The following is a 16,371-nucleotide window of genomic DNA, read 5'->3' as shown; positions in this document are numbered from 1 at the left end:
TAACTTATAAGGACGAGCAGACCAATCACAAGGAAAGCATATGACGCCAACCCCGGAGTGATCAGGGTCCCCAGATCCGTTGATCGAGATGAGTGGGGAGGCCCCGGGAGGGGCCGACCGGCGACCCTCCTGACACTGCTGTGTCATGACGGACGCGGTCATTCTGCTGCGCGCGGCCATCACGGTATGCTCGCTCAACCACCGGCACTGTCCTCACATCCATCTCCTCAGTTCCTGCGCCAGAGCACGCGGAGGCATCTCTCTGGCTTGAAGTCTTACTCTGATCACTGTAAACTGTGAGGATTATCACCAAGGACGGTAGTGGGCGACCATGACTGGGTTCGTATCCATACCTCTCGCTGAGGAAGGTGGCGAGCGTAGCAACACTCAGCTGGCTGGAGTCGCGAAAGTATTGGGACCAAGATGGCTGCAGCTCCCTGCGCTGACTATTGGGTTGCTTGGCGTACAAGTGTTCTGGTCCATAGAGATGTCGTACGGTGAGCCTCCTGTGCCCTCCCCGGCTTGTGCGGATCCTCCTGACTCTACGCACAAGGTACACCGTATCTATTATCTCTTGGTCTCTCCAAGTCTGCCGTTGCGACCGTGTTCCTTGCCGGTCCAATTTCGGGGTTGCTCGTACAACCCCTCATCGGTATACTCACTTCCTTCGCATAACCTTCATCTGCTAGAGTGTGACAACTAGGTGTCCTTGCTGACAACTCAAAGTCGCGTTTCGGACGCCGGAGACCGTACATGTTTGCAGGGACCTGTATTTGTGTCGTCGCAATGCTCCTTCTGGGGTTTACGCGTCCGTTCGCAAGCATATTCACGACAGCTGAGTCTATGGCAGTGTGTAGCAACATTAACTCCCCGTGCTTGCCGGTTCTAATGTGCCGGTTTGACCTGCAGAACAATGTCTTGACAATATGCTTGGCAATATTTGCCCTCTTCTCAATCGACTTCTCAATAAACGCAGGTCGGTACTATAGTTCATCGCGTTGAGTTGCAGTACGTCTAACGTTGTGGCGACAGTTCAGGCCGTGGACCGCGCCCTTATTGTAGATACATTACCTTCGTCAGACCAGGCCGACGCGAACGCGTGGGCAGCCCGCATGCTTGGCGTAGGGAGCGTCGCAGGTTACTTCATGTTCGTACCATCTAAATACGTCTTATGTACTGCAATTGAACAATGTTTACTTACCAGAGGAAACGTCGACCTAACAACCGTATTTTCATTCCTCGGAAACACTGAGCTCGAGGTGCTAGCAGTCCTCGGGTCCTTCTTGCTGATCGCCATGCACACCATCACCGCCTTGTGCACCAAGGAGAGAGTAGTCATCGCCACCAAGTGCGTGAGTGCAACATAAATCGCGTAACGCTGTCTGAGCTCGTTGGCCACTTCAGGGGCGCACGGAAGGGATTCCTCCAAGAGCTGAAGGACATCTGGGATAACGTCCGCAATTTGCCTCCTGTGATCCGTCAGATCGTATGTCATACATATGCGTTAATAAACTCCTGCTCACTACGTGGCTTAGTGCATCATCCAGTTCTTGTAGGTACTACCTCCGCCTCGACTCCCGTTGACCCACCTCAAGTCTTCTCTTTTAGTGCATGGATAGGCTGGTTTCCCATACTCTTCTACACCACAGAGTTCATCGGCGAGCTGCACAAACATGTCCACTCGTCCACGCCACAAGACGACCCGGACCTCAACGCAGAAGCGACGCGTCTCGGCTCGCGTGCTCTGTTCTACAGCTCCATACTCAGTCTGGCATGTAACTTGCTCCTACCATTCTTCGTAAGCGAGGCGACGAAGAGTCGCGCAGCACTGGACAGGAACCTCAATGGGCACGCGACTCGCTGGGTGATGATGTACCAGCGGGTCAAAATACATCTGGCTACGCTCTGGGCGGTGTCACATATGGTCTTCGCTGTGTGCATGGCTGCGACCTTGTGGGTGTTTTAAATCTAATCTTCTTCGGTGCACCCTAATCTCTACGCTATAGCTTCTACTCCACGGTTTGGGGAGCCACCTTCTTCACAACAATCACGGGCTTCTCTTGGTCGATAACACAATGGGCACCGTTCTCGCTTGTGTGTACATGTCCTCGTTGTCTCATGTACGCACCACAGCTAACGGTGTCATAGCTCGCAGAAGCCATTCTTTCTGAAGACGACTCAGACGACCGCGACACCGCGTCCATTATGCTCGCCGACACACGTCATCGCTCGCGCCCCGCATCGCCCGACGAGGAGCGCCAGTTCCTCGTTGCCGACCCTGGAGACGAGGACGAGGGCCTCGAGGCGGAAGTGCGCTCGTTCCGGTCGTCTGCGTCGATGGACGAGTCGGACCATGAGCGCGAGGCGCTCAGGCATCAACAAGAGCGCAGAGGCGAGTTCATGTCGAACGCCTCTGCGCGGATGAGCCACCTGGAGGTGCACGGCGATGGGGAACCTGATTGGGAGGGCGACGGTGGGAAGGAGGGCGGAGGATTGGCGGCCAAGGCGGGGATCATTCTCGTAAGTGCCCCACCACCTGTTCCGTGTTACAATACCGGCTGATGACCTATGTTTTACTCAGGGAATCCACAATGTCTTCATTGTCATGCCGCAGTTTGTAATGACGGGTATCGCCTCAATCATCTTCGCGATATTCGACGGCGCGATACCAAAGAGCCCGGATGGGACGAGCCCCGGCAACAGCACCGCGACGCCAGGAGAACTGGCGAAAGATGCGGGCCTCCAGCTGCGCGAGAGTCTCTCCACGTCTGCTGCACCAAATTCGTACGCGATCGTATTCAGGTGTGTCCCGTCGTTCTGTTTGGCGCTACGGTGTAGCTAACTTCACTGTGATAGACTGGGCGGTGTCGCTTCGATAGTTGCGTTCGTGCTCACTGTGCGACTTGCCCGGGAGTTGAGACGGCGGCAATGACCAGCTGGAGACCCGTTGGTGGTCGTCTTACGTGTATAGTCGTTCAACGTTGATGCTTCGGCCGCATGATGGATATTGTATGCTAGTGACATCTTGTTAATCATTGGGTTACTTTGGATGTGAACACAAGTCCGGACCCTAGTGTGACATTTATGGTCGATCTACCTTTGCTCTACCTTACAAAAAGTGCGTTACAACGAGAGGGCTGAGGCCGTCATGATGTCGTGCGAAGTAAGTACAGTGTCTTGCATACATAGTGGTTGTCACTTGCGCGCGCGACGCAAACTTGTTTGGTCCCAAGGCGCCACCGGGACTGATCAGTCCCGTTAGCTGTGTAGGCGATCCCAATGCTCTATTTTGACTCATTCAAGACCTCGTATTCAGGACACTCCGTCTGCTCTCACAGCACGAAGTATGGAGAGAATCCAGCTCAATATGCAGTGTCCCGAGCACGTCGGACAAGGCTGCTGTAGTCCTGCCGGTGTAGGCCGTGGCGCATGTGGCGTGGAAAGCCCAGGAGACGCCCGTACGCGTCGCGCACGAAAATGGCAACCACTATGCAAAACACTGTAATAACATACGGTTGTTGTGATCCTGAGCAAATCCCGAGTGCGGCAAGTGTGCAGGAAAAAGGAATAGCGAGGAAAAGGTTTGCCAGGACCGTGGATTGAACACGGGACCTTCAGAACACGTGACTCGGGCACGTGATCATGCAAGACATGCACTTCAGTCTGCTGCTCTCCCAACTGAGCTATCCCGGCATAGTGATGCGTACCAATATTAATATATTACTATATCGGGTTACGATCTCGGCCACCTTAGCATTCGACAAGCCCTCCTCACTCTGTATGGGCCATAATGACCTGAATTATTCTACGGAGGTATGTTAAAAGACCTCAGGAATATGAGAAAAATATGAGAAAAAATATACAATCATTGAGTCGAGCTCAGTAGCTAAAATTCTGGTCGAGAGTAGGGTGAGCCACACTGCTTACCAGAAATAGGTATCATCGCAAAGGGTGATTTTTCCTGCACACAGATCTCAGTGTATTGGCTTCAAATTTTGTACAGGCATTACAAGGATGCATTGAGACATGCTACAATTTATTTCATAGCTATAGAAGGGGTGGTTGTTGAATGAGGCTCGAGTGACCGACTACCTAGGCTGTCCGAGATCGTGACCCGATATAGTATAGTGCGCGACAATCCATCCGAATGTCAGTATATCTTACCCTACCACAAAGACCTGTAAGGGGGATTGATGCCCAGCTTCATAAACACCAGGCGGCGACGTGCGGAGAGAATGTCCGAGGGCCCGTGACATTGAGGTATGATGGTACAAGCGATACATACAACAAACCGACCAAATCAATACAGAGCACAACAGCGAGAGCAGACCAACAAATAGAAAGTTCGCCCTGACATCCCCCCGGCTATGACTCAACCGCATACGGATGCCGCACCAGTTCGTCGTACAAGTCTGTGGGGAGGTCGCGTACAAGCGTGACGGCGATCCCGATAACGGGGAGGGCTTCGAGCGGGGGGAAGGTGCGCAGAAGGCGCATGGGGCTTTGCCAAACGTCAGCACGAGCACAGATGTCAGCGGACAGGATATAAAACGTACCTAGACGATGCCATGACCTCTTCGCGCATAAGCAGGAGCTGAGCGATCACACAGAGGACGTTGAGGTGCACGCCAAATGCGAGTAGGAAGTCCCATAGTAGCAGGACTTGGTCAAGTGGCGGCGTGCATGCGCACAATGTGAGCACGGCTGTTCCAGGGATTTAGCATCAGGGTATCCTGGAGGAGGGAAGCACACACATGGGAAGGCATATATTTCTGCCGAGAGATTTTTCGACCGAAGGTGGGCAAAGAGATCAGGGTCGACGATTTTGAGACACCTGTCCAGTAGCTGTGTACGTGCATTAGACAAAGGAGGTCGTACCACCGAAACGAAAAGCCTACCTTCAGACCTCGATGTACGCCCTCCAGTGTGGGCTGGACATATAATGGACAGCTCTCTTCGATGAATTTAGCGAAGCAGAAGAAGGCTTCAAGTTCGGAGGGCATGGTGTAGAGGAAGGGTGCGGCGAGGACGTTCATGCCCTGGACGTATGTGAACCCAAGTTGTTGCGTCTCTTGTCGGTCTGCACGTTCGTCATGCCTCAGTCGTGCATCAGAGCCATTGCGCAGGAAGACCCACCGTGATTGCGCCATACGAACGCGTCCAGTAGCCTCACCAGCATATCCTCTCGCACGCGTTCCTTGAACCCTCGGTCTGTAGCCAGGGTTCTGTGAGCCGCACAAGCCAAATATGAGCGAAAGGCCACTCTGCAGCACTCCACACACGCACCTAAACGTGTCGTTCCTGATTTTCTCGCGCACCTCGCACGGCCCTCGCGCGACGTAGTCCAGGAACTCCTCCGCCGACACGTCCCGCACATGCAGCAGTATCTTCCATATCCGCGGTCTGATTGTGGGGTCCTACGCGCACGAGCACCCTGTCAGCATCCAGATAGTCTCACACACATTTGAGCCGCAAAACACGCGACGCACCACCGCCGACGGGATCCCGTCCACCAAGATCAGCCTCCGGAGTTTCCGCACCGAGTCCTCGACGTCCTGCGGTGTCCGGACCTTCGTCGACAGCTTGAACTGGTTCAGAATTTTGTTGAAGGAGTGCGCGGCGGAGTTCGCCGCGGACGAGCCTGAGGAGGAGGATGATGCTGTGGATGAGGGCGCCATGCCTGTTGGTGGCGGAAAGGAAGCCGGAGTGACGCGTAGACGCCCGGAAGTGTGGCCGGATCGGGAGATGGGGCGCATCAATATTTCTATCCCGCCGATCTTGAGATAGATCGCGAACTTCTCGCGAACTCGCGCGCCTTGGCTCACTGGCAAGTCGCTTGGCCGGTACACCTTCGCTCTCCCAAAGATCGTATGGATCTGCGCTCACGTTCAATACGTTTTGAATGGTCCTGTGAAAACATGGCATCGAGGATCGTCCTAGTTGTATGTTCCGGGCCCCTACCAAACCCCCATGATCGCTCTGGTGACTGCTCACGCTTCTGAGAACCCCAAATCGGAGCTCTGAGGCACTCGAGCTCACATCAACGCATTTGGGCACTGCCCAGCCATACAGAGGAACCAATTTGTCACCAGTTCACTCCTTCGCCTTATGCTCGCGTTGTACTTCCGAGCCACAAACCCGTATGGCTCACCCAGCCCAAACAGCACGGCCGAGGGCCTGACCTCGAACGTCCACTCGTCAACCCCGCCCTCGTCATCATCAGATAATGAACAGACTCGGATTCCCGCTACGTCACAGAACCACACTCTGCCCATTGCACCTACTTCAAGAACGAGTCCGGAGCCTTGCCGTTCAGTGGAGAAGCCCGGCCTTTCTGCGGCTTCCTGCTCTGACTGACCTCCAGTAGAGGCCGTTCCGCCGATCGCCGAGCAAACGAAGAGAGCGCGATGTCTTAGAAGAGCGGGCGTCAAGTGGCGACCGGGGTAGCGGCGGCGAGATCGACGACGAGCGGGGGACAGTCGTACAAAACGGGGACAGCCAGAGCATGAACTTGAGCACGAACATGGCAGAACAAACGTGCGTTATTCGACAAATAATGTGATACAGAATGCGGAAGACATCGAAAGCGTACGGTCCGGAGCCAGTACGACACACTGCGTCTATCCGTGAAAGCGATACAGAGCGATGCGTCAGCAAAGCGCGAAGCGTTTAATCCAAAGCGTGCAGCAATATAACGGGGGTTCGACGATAACCGCGAACGTAAAGTCGTGTGTGACGGTGGACAATCAGAAAGGGGAGGGGGAAAGGGGATAAGAACATGAAAGCGTGCGGTGCGATGCAGGCGTCGGACGTGTCGAGAGGGTTCGTTGAGTCATGTATGACGATAACACTTGCACGGACGGTCCATTGGAAAGCTCTACATCCCCATGCTCGTAAACGTGGCGGGTGCCGTCCGAGTCCCCCGCCGGGTGTTCGCCCCGGACGGGGATCCTCGGGCGGCGTCGCGAGCCGTGACTGTGGATAGATGATAGACGATGGGCGAGATACTGTACATGGAACTTGAGCTTGAGACTTGAAGGCGCCTTGCGTTGAGAGGGGATCGCCGAGATATGTCCGATATGGGTGGACTGTATGTTGAGAGCGCGTCCGATGGGAGAGTCAACTTGAATGCAGCGCGATGATGATGAGAAGGACGGCGCATGCGAGTGGGAGATCGATGAGAAGAGGCTGATGATACAATTGAAGGCGAGATGACCGAGGCGCAAAGCGGGGTGGATAGTTGAGGCCGACAGAACAGGACAGGAGAAGACCGGGTCGATGAGACATGCATATGGTGCCAGGGGTGACTGGGAGGGACTGTGGATAGCGGGCCGTCTATGACCTTGTGCCAAACACTAAGATCCGGATGGCGGGGTTCGGTAGACGGTCGGGCATGTGCGCAGGAGTGGCACGGAGGGGACGGCATCCGGAAAGCCGACGACGAGGGCGGTGGCATAACTCACGACGCGTCCGAGGTAGAGTATCGCCTGCTCCGGAAGCTAAGTCGCCGCCGGGCGTGGAAGAGCCCGAAACGTATGCGCAGCGACACCGCTGCCCATTGTTGCCGCAGGCTGGCTGAACAGGTTGGTCTAGACAAGGGCACAAAGTTAACATGCGGAGTTAGAGGAATGAGTCGGAGGCGGCAGACATACACGTCGTCTCCCTGCTCACCCGCAAAGGTGAATCGCGTCTTGCGTAGTGGCCTCTCCTCCCCTATATCAGCATCGGCTGCAGCGTCCGCGCTGACGTCCATGTCCTCGGTGACAACGTCTTCCTTCGAGTCGGTCGCGCGTCTCTTTCGCAGGACAGAGCCATGTCCATTACTCTTGCCCTTGCGCTCTTCCGACGCGTCGAACTCATCTTCATCAAACGGCGAGTCTTCCAGGGGCGACTCAGTGATCGGGGACTCGCGAGAGCCTGACGGCGATGTTGCGAATGGGAGGGGTTGTGGGTCCGCGTAGTAATCCGAGTAGGGCGTCGCGTATGCGGTGTCACGGTAAGGCTGGGTAGTGTGGATTGTAACAGCGCGCCGAGGGGACGCGCGCGACGCGCTCGCGAAGGGCGAATAGTGGCTCTGCGACTCGGCGTCCGTCTCCTCGACCTCCTCCTCATCTGTGTCATCGTCAAGTTCCGCTGTCCAATCGCGTTCCCACTCCGGGCGCGGGAGCGCGTACGAGGGCGAGTAACGTGGCCGGCTCGCGCTGCGTGAGCGACGCGCCGTGACGCCGCCGCCGCTGGGGTGGCGCGTGTTGTGGGAGCGCGTGCGGCGTGTGGGAGTGAGGACGGGGAAGTCGCGATAGTCGGGGTCGTGGAGGTCGCCTTGGTGGTCGACGTACGCGCGCGTCTGGGTGTGTTTCACGTCGAGGGGGAGCGTGGCGCGATACGCGGGGCTCGTCCAGCCGGAGACGCGGGTTCGCGTGGAGGAGTCGGAGGACGAGGACCCGCTCGCGTAGGCGGGATCCAGGAGGCGCGAGATGTCCGCGGCGCGCGAACTCGGGGAGTACATCGAGTGGTGGAGGTGATGGTGCGGGAGGTGTGGATGTGGCGGGTGCGGGAGGAGGGTCGCGATGTGTTGGAGAGGCGGATGCGCGCGATGGTGGTGATGGTTGCCGGGGGAGGGCGGCGGGGAGGGGGAGGAGGAGGAGGATGCGGGGACAGAGGGAGGCGGCTCGGACATCGTGGAAGGTGGCCCTGCAGATTGTTTATATGTCACGCGGACGGGGAGTGGCCACTCGGCGGACAACAAAGCTGCCAAAGCGGTGGCGGCGAGAGAGAGAAGTGTGGCGGGAGTGGCACAGCGATCGATCGATGGGGCGGGGGCAGGGTGAGGGAGGGCGAGGGAGCACAAAGCAAGAATAAACATCGGACATGAGAGAGTCGGACGTTGCGTAATCGCGCGAGCAGCCGCACGTCTTGCCCAATGAAAAACACATCTGCTGGGAGATGCTCCAAGCTGCTGGGAGCTGCGCGCGTCGTTGAAATGTGCCCAAATCTGCTCGGAGCTGCTGACGGCTTACAGCGAAATCACCAAATGACAGCTTGTCAATGAATTAACTCATCGTCGTTAGAGCTTAGTGTCTTTTGCCTCTGAGTTAGAACGTTGGGGCTGTAGCCTTCCGATATCGCTGTCAATTCCGCCCCCTTGCGCATGCGTTATGCACTTACGATACCAAGTACTGCGCGGTGCGCATTATAACACTAACGCTCCCGCCCGCTCTGATATGACGTAATCTTTTTGCAGCGATGGCGGTCGTCGTCGTCTTCCTGCTCCCCTCTCTCATGCTGCTACCACCACCATCACCTAGTGTGCAATCACCCGCTGCTTGTCTACTGCCCGCTCGCCCGCCCTGCTGTATGCCCGTCTCATCTGCTTACGTGTCTCTTCGCTCGTCCATGCATCTTTCTCACTTGCCACGTGCCCTTTTGCCTGCGCGCACACCTTGCTCGCCCGCCCGCCTCCTTGTTTGCCCTGCTCGCACGTCTCGCTCACACTTCAGCTGATCGCCCACTCGCCCGTTCATTCCCTAGCTGGCCCACTCATTCAGTGCCTGCTCATTGACCCGTCCGCATGATTCGTGCGGCGGGACCCATGCACATCGCTGTAAGGATCGCTTTTAAGGTTCGTATTGATTTACCTGTCTACTTATACATGTGTAGATACTGATCTGATACGATGGCATTGGACAGCGCACGTCACACACGGTAGCCTTGAGGCTACCGTCCAAGGCGGGCGGCAAGTGCCAGCGGGACCATCCGGGCGCAACCTACACACACATCGATCAGACGGTGCCCACATCCCCGGGCAGACGGAGCCACCCACGCGTTGATTAAGTTGCGGATGTCGCCCACGGTGTGCGTCAGGTTCATCCGGCACACCATCCTCGTCCCGTCCGCGAGGCGCACCTGCACGCTCGTCGTCGGCAGGCTCTGGTTGACCTCGAAGCGCGTGTTGATGCTCTCCGCCGACCGCACACTCGCCCGGCGTGCGCTCGGCTCTCTTGGGAGTCCTACACTCCCAGTTGCGGTCACGGGGAAGCTCCCCAACATGTCGACAGACGCGGCCGCGCCGAGGCCCGCGATGCACGGGACGGGCGAGCCGAGGCGGTGTCCTTCGCCGGAGAACACGTTGCGCGCCTTGGGCGGCGCCACGAACTCGTCGCTGAGCTGCTTCACGATGCGGAGCTCGACCGGCTGTCCGGGGGAGACGTTGAGGATGTGCGGCGGCGCGCGGCTGCGTGAACACGAGTCAGTGTCATACGATACGGTTCCGGGTGGATGTCGAGTATACGCACCCAGAGTCGATCTCGTTGAGGATTTGGGGTCGTCGTAGCGCATGAAGTCCCCGTCCTTGACACTGAAGCCGTCGCGCCAGAAGGTGAGATGCCGTATCACGGTCTCTTCTTCGGGAGCTGCACAGGAGCATGAGCAGACGGTGACCTGCAAAGAGGAAGACATACGGGGTGTACGTACGTATGGAAGAGCTGGGGTCGGGGATGAACGTGCTGTCGACCTCGTCGCTTCCGACTCGCCGAGCATATGCCCACCTCCATCCTCCTGCGGCGGCCCGGCCCTTCGTCGCGGGTCAGTGATGCACCCGCATGAGATGGAATACAACTCACTCTGCTGTGCGGCGCAAGAGATCGCGTACTAAGCTTCTGCCGGGGACAGCGCCCGGCCTGTTTGTGTTCTATTCCACTGGGATCCCACGCTCATCAGCGCTGCCGACTCTCCTAGTGGACGGATGTACACACCTTCGCTCGCCTCCCGCAAACCTCGCCCTCCTCAGGCTGCTCAATGTCACAATAGCGGTATGAGCAGGAAGCTCATGGTTTGGTACGTCTCGGAGTGTACATTGTGATTCGCAGATAGCAAGACTAATACTTGTCCGATGACACCAGCGAGCGGCAGGAAAGAAGGCCCATTATGTTCCCGACTTCAAGGCAATTATTCGTGCGTGCCATTTGCATATGGAGGACTCTGCAGTGCTCGTGACCCTTACATTTTGTTGATGCCTACAGAAGTCGTCAAGTCTGCGGTTCAAGGCAAGAAAATCGAAGGCGAAGAAGTCAAGTGCAATGGCCAAGACTCGGAAGTGTCGGAGAGCGGCGGGTGCGTGCGAGTGAGACGAAGGCGTGAAACGGGCGCAAGTGCGGTATGCAGGGTGCGGGCGGGCGCAGTACATAGGAAGCGGGTGGGCGTAGTATGCAGGTGGTGTGCGGGGTGGTTGGGCGGGAGCGCGTGGGCGCGGTATGCAGGCAGCGGGCGCGGTATGCAGGCGGCGGGTGCGGTATGCGGGCAGTACGCAGGGTGCGGCGGGCGCGGTATGCAGGGCGCGGGCAGCGCAGGATGCGGGCAACGTATGCACGATAAATGTATTATTTTTATGGCAGCTAGTGCAATACAGGAGCATCCAGCAATATGCCCGGATCTGCTCCCAGCTGCATACGCGTAATTTTCACGCTCAGCGCAGCTCCGAGCATCTAGAAAAATGCAAAAAGTCCGGATTTCATGCTCCAGGCTGCTCGGAGCTGCTCGCAGATGTTCTTTTGACAGCGGCCCCACCGAGCAGCTCAGAGCATCTCAGAGCATCTCCCAGCAGATGCGTTTTTCACTGGGCGTCTTGTCTGGATCGACGCCCTTCGTTCGTCCCGGCGTCCCGTATGCGCCCCCTGCCGCTGGCCACTCTCCTCCCCGCCGCCACTCGCCCCCGTGATCCCCCGCGGCCTCCGGCTCGCCGCACCGCCGACCCGCTCTCCCCGCTGCTCACCGAGCCCGACGGCCCCGCGCCCGACGCGACTTCTGCCGAGCCAATCACCGCCCTCCCAGCCACACGCCTCCGATCGCCATCTCTGCGCTAAAGCGTCTATCTCAGATCCCTTCACGCTCCCGTCACGTCCGACGCGCTTTGGTCTGCGCAGCCTTTGGTCCCTCTTTCGACCTCGCGACTTCACGCGACGACTGTCTTTGGACTCATCTTCTCTCGCGCAGTCTTCTCTTGCTTCGCCGCTCACCCTGAAACTACCCGCTTGCTCTTTCCAGTAGAGCACGCTTTGGAATTCTCGCGACCCGATCAGGGACTCGAGTACGGTACCCGGTCTTCTGCAGCCGTCAATAGATCCCATTGTCCCCTCGTCAGCATGTTCGAGACCGCACCATATCCTCAACTCGCCGATCAATACATCGTCGCAGAAGTCACTGGCACGCTTACTTTCGTCCACTCCCCGTTCTCACTCTCACACCCTCAGTGGCAATGCGGGCGATCTTTCACCGTACTGCTACAGTGAGCGTATCCATGACACACACTGTTTTCGACGTCCTGCCTCTTCGCAACATGGTCACACGAACTTGCATGCTCGCCCACAGGGCGGATGTGTACTCATTCCAATAGAAGGGGTCTTGCTCGACTTTGGAAACACCATCTTTCTCGCTCGACGCGATCCAGTCACTTTGGTCTTCGTCACTCGGACCGACCGTAGCTCTGGCTATCTCCCTGCTCGACGTAGCCTTATTCACGGACCTCAGGCCATGCTCCCGGGCACTCTGCGTCGAGCGGCGAATCCCGCTTACAAGACACGCTGACTAGCACACTGCGCACTCTGTTGGAGCTCCGAGCTCTTCATATCAAGTTATCTGCCACTGACGTCGCCCATCCGCTCCTGGCGGACCTGCAGGCAATTCTTATCAGAGCTCGCGCAGCGCTTACCACAGCATCCTGACCACGATGCGATGTGTGCGCTTGGGTGTCTCTGTATGTGGCAAGACCGCAGGCGGTGGCGCGCTGCTCGGGCGTTCCATAGGCTTCGCGCGCTGCATCAATGAGTCGTGGTGAGTACGCTGTCAATCGACTAGGAACGCTGTGCTCATCGTTGACGTCGTGCACAGGCCGATCATGCACATATGTGCTCAGATATTGCGACAGTTCCTGTCAGGCACTCCGCGTTCATATGTATCCACACCGACCGAATGCTTCACTCAGGGCGGGCATACGCAGACGTCTTGGCGCCGAGGTCGACCACCCGAGCACATCGTTATGTACCTTGAGACAGGGGACCACTGACCATTGTGTTCTAGTCCCGATTCATGGCCCTCCAGTTCACGTGCGGGGTTTGTGTCGAACCTACACTGTGCCCTTCATGCGGCGAGGGGACGTGAGCAACATAGACGATGCTGCACGTCCCCGAATGCCATCTTCGAGGTTTACTGCACCCTGCTCTTGTCGTCCGTCGCCTCCCCGGACGCCTACTATTAGGAAGCCCGTAGGCTATCTCGAGAGTCTACCGTCTAGCGCTAGCTCGCGGAATCCGGATGTCCTCGCGGGTGCAGAGTCTGGGCAGGGAAGCATACGCATACACGTGATGCACGTCTGTAACGTTCGGGTGTACACCACCGGGTGACCGTTCGGCGGATAGCACGGTGAGCAGCGGAGTGCGCATCCTCATGCACATGGACGGAGGTAGAGGTCGGCCAATGCTCACGTTGAGATTGTCAGGCACGCCGCGCCCATCGTGGTACACACCTTCTGCTCGCGCCTCCATGGCTCGCATGGACTATGGAGACGAGGGCCCCCTCGACAGCACTCGTCATTTCGATGGGCATTTGCGCACAGCACGCGCGGAGACCGGGCGGAGCTCGGTGCCAGACAGCTCTCAGCGAGTGCGAGTCCGGGTTGACCGAGGTTTCGAACAGGTCCGCGGTCACAAGGAAGGGTTCGCTTGGCTCCCGCCAAACCTCGCCACGACGCGACTTATCGTCGCGAAGTGTCTCTTGAGGTCGGTTTCACGCGTCTCTCCGACCAAATGTGAAGGTGGTGCTTGTGCAGCGCTCGCCGCGTGGTCCGGTCTTCCAAAATTGCGGGCGTGCGGTGCCTCATCGAAGATCTCGATCGCCGGAAGCTTGATCGAAGCCGCGCGGTCTCCATCGAGCGCATGGGGCAGGCATGAGGATCAACAGTCTGCCCGCCTCATCCAGAGCGGTCAGAATTGCACCGTTGCGCCATCCCAAACGCCATCGAAAAAAGTTTGCCATTTAGGGTAATACCCGCCCTCTCCTTTCGGTGGAACCTCTGCATGTTAAATGAAACCCCAGGAAAAATTTAGGCACCGCTGGGACCAACCTTCACGTTCCATGCGGAGTGAATTTACTGTGCCTTGCCTCCGGTGGCTCGACATCAGCTCGTCAGTGGCTCTGTGCCCAGCAAGCCAAGTCCTTCTAACCAACGCGGCTGCTGATAAGGGCCCTCTGATGCCCAGATCCGCATCGCGGGACGTGCATCTTATATCGACGCCCTCAGGCGAGGTTTCCCTCAGCACTCAAGTCTCACCTCGAAGCCTTAGCCTTCACCATGTCTGGCGATGCTACCGACGCCTACGCGGACGACAAGCGCGGCCCTGCCTTGGTCGACGGCAGCGGTGATCCCAAGCGCTCGCTCTCGGTGCATGCTCACGAGACCGAGCTGCCGCCGTTGTACAACGGCGAGCCCACCGCCCGGAACGAGTACTTCGACCACGACCTCCCTATTCCCACCGAGGAGGACCTCGCGACTCTTCGCCGCGTAAGCGAGAAGATCCCCTTCAAGGCGTATACCATTGCCTTCGTCGAGCTTGTCGAGCGTCTCTCGTACTACGGCACGACTCAGGTATGCCTCGGTTGCCTCAAAGCCACCGTCCAGCACCTGACGAGCTATCCACCTTCAGGTCTTCGTCAATTTCATCCAGCAGCCGAACCCGGGCACTTCCACCGGTCGTGCCCTGGATCCTAGCGCCGACGATGCCCAGCCCGGTGCGCTCGGTATGGGCCAGCAGGCCTCTACTGGCCTGACCACCTTCAACCAGTTTTGGGTCTACGTCATTCCTCTGTTCGGCGCATACGTCGCCGACACGTACTGGGGCCGCTTCAAGACCATCTGGATATCCGTCCTCACAGCCATCGTCGGACACGTTATCCTGACCTCCTCGGCCGCCCCCTCCGTCATTGCCGCCCCGCACCACGCCCTCGCTGCCTTCGTTATCGGGCTCATCATCATGGGTATTGGGACCGGTGGTTTCAAGCCCAACATCTCTCCGCTGGTCGCTGAGCAGATCCCCGGCAGGATGTACGTGCGCACCACGAAAAAGGGCGAGCGCGTCATCGTCGACCCAGCCGTCACCACGGCGAGGGTGTACAACTGGTTCTACCTCTTCATCAACGTAGGCGCTCTCGTCGGCCAGCTCAGCATGGCCTACGCCGAGCGCTACGTTGGGTTCTACCTGTCCTTCCTGCTGCCCACCGTCCTTTTCTGCGCCACCCTACCCATTCTGTACGTCTGCCGTGATTGGTATAAACATACCAAGCCCGAGGGCAGCGTACTCGCTCCCGCCGTCAAGCTCCTGTTGCTGGGCACGGTGAAGAGGTTCCATCTCAACCCGGTCACCTGGTACAAGCACCTCCATGACGGCACTTTCTGGGACGACCTCAAGCCCTCCAAGATGAACCCAGCCACCCGGCCTGCATGGGTGACCTTTGACGACGCATGGGTCGACGAGGTCAGCCGCGGCTGGAAGGCGTGCAGCGTCTTCCTCTGGCTCCCCCTGTACTGGCTTACGTATAACCAGCTCAACGGCAACCTGACGTCCCAGGCCTCGACCATGGCCCTGCACGGCATCCCCAATGATGTCCTCTCTAACCTGGATCCCTTCGCGCTCATCATCTGTATCCCCATTTGCGACCTCTTCATCTACCCCGCTCTCCGCAGGGCCGGGATCCACTTCACGCCCGTCAAGAAGATCGCTGCTGGCTTCTTCATGGGTAGCGCGGCCATGGTCTGGGCGTGCGTGGTCCAAGCGTACATCTACAAGAAGAGCGCGTGCGGCAACCACGCGTCGGACTGCCCCAACGTCGACATCAACGTGTGGGCGCAGACGGGGGCGTACGTGCTCATCGCCATCTCGGAGATCTTCGCGTCCATCACGTCGCTCGAGTACGGGTTCTCGAAGGCGCCGAAGAACATGCGGTCGCTGGTCGCCGCGTTCGCGCTCTTCATGTCCGCCATTTCTGCAGCCCTCGGCGAGGCGTTCAACCCGCTGTCGGCCGACCCGCTCCTCGTATGGAACTACGGCTCCATGGCCGTCATCTCCTTCGTCGGCGGCTCCCTGTTCTGGCTCTCCTATCGCAAGCTCGACAAGCAGGAGGACGAGCTTAACATGCTGCCAACTGGTCACTTGGTCCCCAAGGCGCAGGTTGAAGACATCGAGATGACGCCGTCGTTTGAGAAGAGCTAAATTTTGTGTTCGATGTTGGAAGGGTTTTTGTAGGGACGATACATATATTGGTTGTACGGTCGGGTCCAAAGCATGTTCAATTAGCACTCTCTTTTACAGTAGTTTGTATCCGGAA

The 16,371-nt window shown here is 57.8% G+C and overlaps 5 protein-coding genes and 1 non-coding gene across 6 annotated transcripts; 2 read left to right on the top strand and 4 right to left on the bottom strand.

Moving 5' to 3' along the window:
* The first annotated feature begins 147 nt into the window (after positions 1-147).
* B0H18DRAFT_905319 (MFS general substrate transporter) lies at positions 148-3,054 on the top strand. The gene is made up of 13 exons (XM_048041492.1): positions 148-497; positions 554-652; positions 704-849; positions 910-976; positions 1,033-1,147; positions 1,205-1,348; positions 1,405-1,486; positions 1,536-1,552; positions 1,609-1,953; positions 2,007-2,094; positions 2,149-2,520; positions 2,582-2,802; positions 2,857-3,054. Exons 1-13 carry the CDS (start codon positions 332-334, stop codon positions 2,930-2,932), a joined length of 1,938 nt encoding a protein of 645 aa, XP_047896166.1. The 5' UTR covers positions 148-331; the 3' UTR covers positions 2,933-3,054.
* Positions 3,055-3,584: 530 nt separating this feature from the next.
* B0H18DRAFT_t61 lies at positions 3,585-3,693 on the bottom strand. Its single transcript has one exon. It is a non-coding gene; the product is annotated as a tRNA-Phe (tRNA).
* A 292-nt stretch (positions 3,694-3,985) lies between these two features.
* On the bottom strand, positions 3,986-5,704 carry B0H18DRAFT_993085 (TBC-domain-containing protein). Its single transcript, XM_048045169.1, has 7 exons — positions 5,490-5,704; positions 5,287-5,417; positions 5,137-5,225; positions 4,899-5,080; positions 4,755-4,845; positions 4,557-4,704; positions 3,986-4,501 (listed from the first exon to the last, which is right to left on the bottom strand). Exons 1-7 carry the CDS (start codon positions 5,676-5,678, stop codon positions 4,366-4,368), a joined length of 966 nt encoding a protein of 321 aa, XP_047896165.1. The 5' UTR covers positions 5,679-5,704; the 3' UTR covers positions 3,986-4,365.
* A 1,755-nt stretch (positions 5,705-7,459) lies between these two features.
* On the bottom strand, positions 7,460-8,677 carry B0H18DRAFT_953085 (uncharacterized protein; the record flags this gene model as incomplete). Its single annotated transcript, XM_048042162.1, has 2 exons — positions 7,460-7,589; positions 7,653-8,677. 2 exons carry the CDS (start codon positions 8,675-8,677, stop codon positions 7,460-7,462), a joined length of 1,155 nt encoding a protein of 384 aa, XP_047896164.1.
* A 919-nt stretch (positions 8,678-9,596) lies between these two features.
* On the bottom strand, positions 9,597-10,534 carry B0H18DRAFT_993077 (SEP domain-containing protein). Its single transcript, XM_048045168.1, has one exon. The coding sequence runs from the start codon at positions 10,453-10,455 to the stop codon at positions 9,715-9,717; it is 741 nt and encodes a 246-aa protein (XP_047896163.1). The 5' UTR covers positions 10,456-10,534; the 3' UTR covers positions 9,597-9,714.
* A 3,628-nt stretch (positions 10,535-14,162) lies between these two features.
* Positions 14,163-16,315, top strand: B0H18DRAFT_132356 (POT family-domain-containing protein). Its single transcript, XM_048036780.1, has 2 exons — positions 14,163-14,635; positions 14,694-16,315. The coding sequence occupies exons 1-2, from the start codon at positions 14,342-14,344 to the stop codon at positions 16,254-16,256; spliced, it is 1,857 nt and encodes a 618-aa protein (XP_047896162.1). The 5' UTR covers positions 14,163-14,341; the 3' UTR covers positions 16,257-16,315.
* Positions 16,316-16,371: the final 56 nt, after the last annotated feature.

The sequence above is a fragment of the Fomitopsis serialis genome (assembly GCF_022376445.1).
Source record: "Fomitopsis serialis strain Sig1Antser10 chromosome Unknown B0H18scaffold_16, whole genome shotgun sequence".
Classification (NCBI taxonomy): Eukaryota; Fungi; Basidiomycota; class Agaricomycetes; order Polyporales; family Fomitopsidaceae; genus Fomitopsis; species Fomitopsis serialis.
Note: the sequence above shows the minus strand (reverse complement) of the source record. Positions and strands in the feature narration are given on the sequence as shown.

What these genes read in the sequence shown, in the direction of transcription:
- B0H18DRAFT_905319 (XM_048041492.1), top strand. Translation starts at nt 332, where the DNA reads ATGACTGGGTTCGTATCCATACCTCTCGCTGAGGAAGGTGGCGAGCGT. An exon ending in CGACTTCTCAATAAACGCAG is followed by an intron (nt 977 to 1,032) that starts GTCGGTACTATA and finishes TTGTGGCGACAG; the next exon opens with TTCAGGCCGTGGACCGCGCC. An exon ending in CCAAGGCGGGGATCATTCTC is followed by an intron (nt 2,521 to 2,581) that starts GTAAGTGCCCCA and finishes TGTTTTACTCAG; the next exon opens with GGAATCCACAATGTCTTCAT.
- B0H18DRAFT_993085 (XM_048045169.1), bottom strand. Translation starts at nt 5,678, where the DNA reads ATGGCGCCCTCATCCACAGCATCATCCTCCTCCTCAGGCTCGTCCGCG. An exon ending in ATCAGGAACGACACGTTTAG is followed by an intron (nt 5,226 to 5,286) that starts GTGCGTGTGTGG and finishes TGCGGCTCACAG; the next exon opens with AACCCTGGCTACAGACCGAG. An exon ending in GAGGTCATGGCATCGTCTAG is followed by an intron (nt 4,502 to 4,556) that starts GTACGTTTTATA and finishes CGTTTGGCAAAG; the next exon opens with CCCCATGCGCCTTCTGCGCA.
- B0H18DRAFT_993077 (XM_048045168.1), bottom strand. Translation starts at nt 10,455, where the DNA reads ATGTCTTCCTCTTTGCAGGTCACCGTCTGCTCATGCTCCTGTGCAGCT.
- B0H18DRAFT_132356 (XM_048036780.1), top strand. Translation starts at nt 14,342, where the DNA reads ATGTCTGGCGATGCTACCGACGCCTACGCGGACGACAAGCGCGGCCCT. An exon ending in CGTACTACGGCACGACTCAG is followed by an intron (nt 14,636 to 14,693) that starts GTATGCCTCGGT and finishes ATCCACCTTCAG; the next exon opens with GTCTTCGTCAATTTCATCCA.